Source organism: Cryptomeria japonica, chromosome 9 (assembly GCF_030272615.1).
Source record: "Cryptomeria japonica chromosome 9, Sugi_1.0, whole genome shotgun sequence".
In the NCBI taxonomy this organism is placed as follows: Eukaryota; Viridiplantae; Streptophyta; class Pinopsida; order Cupressales; family Cupressaceae; genus Cryptomeria; species Cryptomeria japonica.
The window spans coordinates 245,707,792-245,713,549 of NC_081413.1; the positions used below are offsets into that span (position 1 = coordinate 245,707,792).

The window sequence follows — 5,758 nt, forward strand, 5'->3', positions numbered from 1 at the left end:
CTGTTATTAAAACTATGTTATCTATTGGTGCTCTTCCCCTAAGTAGTTTCATTAAGATAGATAATTCTTGAGTTCTACTCTTGACAACCATAAGCTCTCCAAACATTTGGTGCAGAATCACATTACTGTATAGAAGCAAGCGACAAAAGAACAGCAGCCATAGCCTCGGTATTATCTAATACTGTACGTACAAGAGGGCAAATTAGGCATGATAGTAATAATAATAAGAATTAACCGATCAATACCAGCAATAGTATGTTACAGATCTTCCCCGGATCTTCACGCCCATACTAGAATACAACAGACGAAGCAGGACCCACATGGAGGACGCTGCCCAATCCTATTCACACACGACACATCCCCTCGTTTTGTTGCCGGCGCCGCCGGCCACAGAATCGAGATCTCCCGCCTCTCGCCTGCAAAAAGTCCCAGGTCGTTCACTTCGACAACATATCACGCGGTGTTAAACAAGACCAAGAAGAATAAACACTATGTTTTGGGATTAACCGCGGATAAACGACGGCCTCAGAAATAAAATATATCAAGGGGCGATGATTCACGGGGGATCGATATAATATAAGCGAATTACAGGGGCCTCTGATCAACTTCTCCTGCACAAATGCCAGAGACGGATGTGGAGGAATAAATATGTGGGGTGTTGGAATTTGGTAGGATGTCCGAGGGGCCCTCAATGGCCGGGTCGGAGCCCGGGAGTGGGCGAAGCAGTGCCGACTCAGGTGAGCCGGCTGAGTATTTCATCGACATTGATCCACGGAGCCTTCGTTACAGTTCTTCCAATAGTAGCTGCTGTGACCCGGGAGAATCCACCGCCATTTCGACTCCTGGTAGCAGTAAACCGCATAAGGCCAATAATGATGCCGGGTGGGAGGCAATCCGGAGCCTCAATTCGCCCGGCCGTCTGGGTTTCTCGCATTTCAGAATAATGCACAGGCTCGGGCGGGGAGACATTGGGAGTGTTTACCTGGCTGAGCTTAAGGGAAGTGGGTTTTGCTTTGCTTTGAAGGTGATGGATAAAAAGGGGCTTTCTAGTCGGAATAAGGTACTGAGGGCTGAGACTGAGAAGGTCATCTTGCAGATGCTCGACCACCCGTTTCTTCCTACGCTTTATGCTCATATTGATGCTGTCCAGTTTTCGTGCCTTGTCATGGAGTTCTGCCCGGGTGGTGACCTCCATGTCCTTCGCCAGCTCCAGCCAGGAAAGCGTTTTGCCGACCACGCTGCACGGTAGGCATGGAATCCGTCATTTCTTGTGTAATGTGGTCGTCCGGTTTTTGGATCTGTAGAAAACAATGCGGTTTCTCTGAATTTTTTTTGTGTTGAAACGTTTTTGTGAAGGGGAATTCGTGTATTTTAAGTTCAGCCTAAATCAATTGATGTACCCAAAACTGACTATTCGGAGGAACACAAGCTATGGCTGAACCAGTGGCAGAGCACCTCAAGAGATGCCCAGCACAGTCACTTCAATGTCCTATTTGGTCCATAGATTATAACAAAATGTTTGACATCTAATCATGTTAGGAACATCCCCTAAAACAAAATGTTGGTAAATCGTGTGAGACGAATTTTTCACTCTGTTTTGTGGCCTTGCCTCTGCAATTCTACATAGTACTTTGCATCAAATTATATTGAAATTGTTTATTAAATTGAGATCTATATACGCGCTATGAAGAGATTTTCAGGGCTGAAAGATCGTTTGCAGTGCCGTTCAAAACTGTAATTAAACGAGGTTCCAAACACAGATTCCGGGCGCATTTACAGAGATAGCTTCTAAATTTTTAAGGTGCGTTGATTTGCTAGAGCGGTGTGTTCTTTCGGAGCTTGTAGATATTTGAAGTACCGTCAAGTGGTTCTGTGTCAATCTATCTAGTGCATAGTTTCCTTTAAGGGACTCCTTGGTAAGATGGGCCTTATCCAATTTAGAGCCTGACAAGATTGTTGAATCCATATGATGCAATAATGTCCTTGAAGACATTCTTTCTAAACATAGCCATAATTCTTTTCAGCATCTTAGAAGGAAAACAAATTGTTTGGTTAGGTTGGTTTCGACCTAAAGTAACTTTTCCATTATAATGAAGTGCATGTAGTAGAAAATTTGATTGCAGAGTGCCATTTAATTTCTTTTCTAAGTGACTCATCAAATCAATGCTCTGTGGTTGCAAAGTGAAAGTGAAAGTGATAGTGAATACAAGACCGTATAAGCCTGATGTTTGCAACATCAATCGAAAACTAGGTGCTTTTCATAGATGGATTGCCCCTTGCGGCCATGTCTGTGGGACACGGGGAGGCCTCAAATTCTTGCAAGCCCAGGATTACCAAGCAGGGTTTGCCTTTCATGATGTCATTTTGTTCTATTTAGCCATATGACAGAACAGAAAAGAAGAAGAGAGAAGCGAGTTTGTCTTGTTGGGCATGAGGCTATGCATTTTTTGTATTAGTAGTAAGAAATAAAATAAGCCTTCCTGCTCTGTTTTTTCAATAGTGTTTTCAGTTATAGATTGAGGCTGATACAGGCGTTGCAGTAGTAATGCGAGTGAGATTTATTTTGTGAATTGATAGAATAGCTGCATCGGTAACTAAGGAGGCCTCTATAAAGGGAATGAAAAGGGCAAATTGTTGAGTTTCACTTGACAGGAAGGGAAAAGTTTTTTGTTACATGTTTAAACATCATCCCGTACATAAAAGCACTGCAATAACAAGGATCAATTTTTGATGCAGATCAAAGCTCTTATTTGCTTTGTACTTTTGCTCCATCATGTCCCAAGTAAACCCTGCTCCAGATCTCTTTCTAAACAGCTGCTTAATTTTGTTCAGATTGCTCTGTACTCCTTTTTCTAATTAGAGATGTAAAAGACATTTGAGAAAAGCAATGAAAAACTTCTAGTGAAAAGAATAATCTTGCAGAAAAATGTAAAGTAGGACTTTCTTCTAACTTAATAAGATTAGAGCAGAATAATCTTGAGCACAGGATGGACTGATTATTCCTAAAGGGAGTCCTCTGTCACTGTTAGAGAAAAGGTGAAGGTAAACATAGCACTACCAAGGGAACACCAATTATGAAACCTCCTTATGTGAGTATTTCACAAGGGAATTCTCTCTCATTTACCTTATATTTTTATTCAATGAGATGAACCACCTTAACCCCAGATTCATACCTATGACCTCCACTATGGAGCACCCAGCCCTTCACCATCACTCGGACCTGGAAGCCTCTTACTAATTCACTGCCAATGAATACTGAAACTACTAAATCCATCAGTTTTTCCTTACAATTCACCTTTTCCTTACAATTCACCTTAACTGCATCCTCCCTGCAACAGAGAACCAAATATTGTTCATCTTTTTCTACTTGTGGGCATGATGCTCACTCTCATGTGAGAGCTGGACTGATAAGGAGACGAGATGGTGGCGAATTCCCTCACCAACAAGGGTATAAACGATCCAAACTAATCTTTGTTCACCATATTTTCATGACCACCATAAGGCACTCATTTGAGTCCCAACAAACAGTTGTCCATCACTTCTCCACAATGTCATTTCTATTAAAATGAAAATCCTAGCTTGCGTTTAGTTACATTTCTTTTGCAGAATTAGCCACCTGTACGAGTAGAACCGTTTGCAAGGCATCAAGCATTTTTCAATCAGTAAGGACTCTGGAAACCTAACGTATTTAATTAAAGGTATCAAGCATTTTTCATGTTCGGACTGGGTCTAACTGTAAACCCAAACCCCTGGTAGTTTATAACATTGGCCCTGGTACTTCATCCCCGCCACATTAGTTGCATTTTTACAGTATTTCTTTAGTTAAAATCATGCGTGCCACTGTGAACAACAGTCTTAATTTTTTCCTCATTCACAATTAACTTTTTCTAGTAACTCATTTTTCCTCTGTACTGAATTCTTCTGTGTTTGCGGGTTCAAATCCCATGCTCTCGCAGGTTCTACGCATCGGAGGTGCTGCTAGCATTGGAGTATCTCCACATGATGGGCATCGTATACAGAGATCTCAAGCCAGAGAATGTGCTGGTCCGAGACGACGGACACATCATGCTCACCGATTTCGACCTCTCCCTGAAATCCACCGTCCGCCCAACATTGCTCAGAACCTCCGAGACCCCCTACACCATCACCGCCAGCACCAGCATAGGCGGTGGCGCCGCCTGCATTTTGCCGGCCTGTGTACTCCCCTGCACAGTAATGGGTGCCACAGCTCCACACCAGCGACAGAGGGTAGTCTCGTGTCTCCCCATGTTCCCAAGGAAAAAGAATTCCAAGCCCAAGAAGACCAAGATGACCAAGATGGGATTCAACTACCACCACGCCGGCGACTCTTCACCATCAATAGCTCTTCCGGAGCTCGTAGCTGAGCCCACAGAGGCGCGTTCCATGTCATTTGTGGGCACCCACGAGTACCTAGCACCGGAAATTGTGTTGGGCGACGGCCATGGCAACGCAGTCGACTGGTGGACATTTGGCATTTTCCTCTTCGAGCTTCTCTACGGTCGAACACCCTTCCGGGGCTTGGACAACGAGAAAACCCTAGTGAACGTTGTCTCTCAGCCGCTACGCTTCCCTGAAGCTGAAGAAAAGGAAAGACCGGGGATTTTACCTCCGCCGCCTTCCATGGCTGCCAAGGATCTGATACGCTCCCTCCTGGTTAAGGATCCCACCAAGCGCCTCGGGTCCACCAGGGGGGCCACGGAGATTAAACAGCACGCATTCTTTCACGGCGTAAATTGGGCACTCATTCGCTGCTCCATTCCTCCTCACATTCCCAGCCCTTTCAGTGTCCCCACCTGTTCCTCGCCGCCCTCTGAAAAGAACTCCAATTCTTCCGATTTTGAATATTTTTGACAATCCAACTGTCAAATCTTTCACTGCCTTGTATATATAATTTCATTTTTGAGATGCCCGGTACATAAATAATTGAGAGCTTCCCCGTAAGTAATTCAGAAAGTATGATGGAAACTAGGAAGACAGCATGATGTCGTTTGTCCATGTACCAGGGGGAACATCGAGTCCGTGCTTTCCATCCTCAAGCGACAAACTGCATTCAATTTCAACTGGAACGGAGTGTTTTGTTTTTCTCTTTAATAAATATATATAATAGCCAATATTATTTATTAGTTGTATATTTTTCATTATTTTATTGGGGAAATCTGATTCATGTGTGTTGTGTTGAGTTGTATGAAAGTGACCTAATTTTTGTCCTACATTTTATCATCTAATAGTAATGGGTGTGGAAGGATCGACCCAAATAATTGGGTACTTTTATTTAGGAACTAATGTTGGTACTTATAAAATATAGTATTGAAAATATAGATTAAAAGATTTGATTGGTTGAGTGTCATGGCTCTTGTTCATTCCACTAGTCTTTTTTATTCTATCAATTTGTTGAGTTCTAAGTTAAATAGAAATTTGGCTTCAATTATGTTTAATTATTGTATATGAAAATTTATTTTTTTTAATTTATTAATTGAGTTGTATATCTATCATATTTTTTACTTTGTATTATATGATTATATTATTGTTTGAATTTAAGGAAAAATAATTTTGTTTATCTATTGTATTGTGTATTAATCAAGATTATTGAATCTGGAAAAATTGTCTTATTTTGTAGGTGTTATCTAGGTAATGTAAATAATTAAATTGTATATTCATTATTGATTAAATTTAAAGGAAAAATAATTTCATATATCTATTACGCATTCATCGTGATTATTAAAATTGGAGGAATTTT

The 5,758-nt window shown here is 41.6% G+C and overlaps 1 protein-coding gene across 1 annotated transcript; it reads left to right on the forward strand.

The window, feature by feature from the left end:
• Positions 1-376: 376 nt before the first annotated feature.
• LOC131044239 (serine/threonine-protein kinase D6PKL1) lies at positions 377-5,167 on the forward strand. The gene is made up of 2 exons (XM_057977524.2): positions 377-1,245; positions 3,957-5,167. The coding sequence occupies exons 1-2, from the start codon at positions 674-676 to the stop codon at positions 4,870-4,872; spliced, it is 1,488 nt and encodes a 495-aa protein (XP_057833507.1). The 5' UTR covers positions 377-673; the 3' UTR covers positions 4,873-5,167.
• The last annotated feature ends 591 nt before the right edge of the window (positions 5,168-5,758 follow it).

Excerpts from the sequence above, each read along its gene's own strand:
- LOC131044239 (XM_057977524.2), top strand. The coding sequence starts at position 674 with ATGTCCGAGGGGCCCTCAATGGCCGGGTCGGAGCCCGGGAGTGGGCGA. Across the intron at positions 1,246-3,956 it reads TTTGCCGACCACGCTGCACG|GTTCTACGCATCGGAGGTGC; the intron begins GTAGGCATGGAA and ends ATGCTCTCGCAG.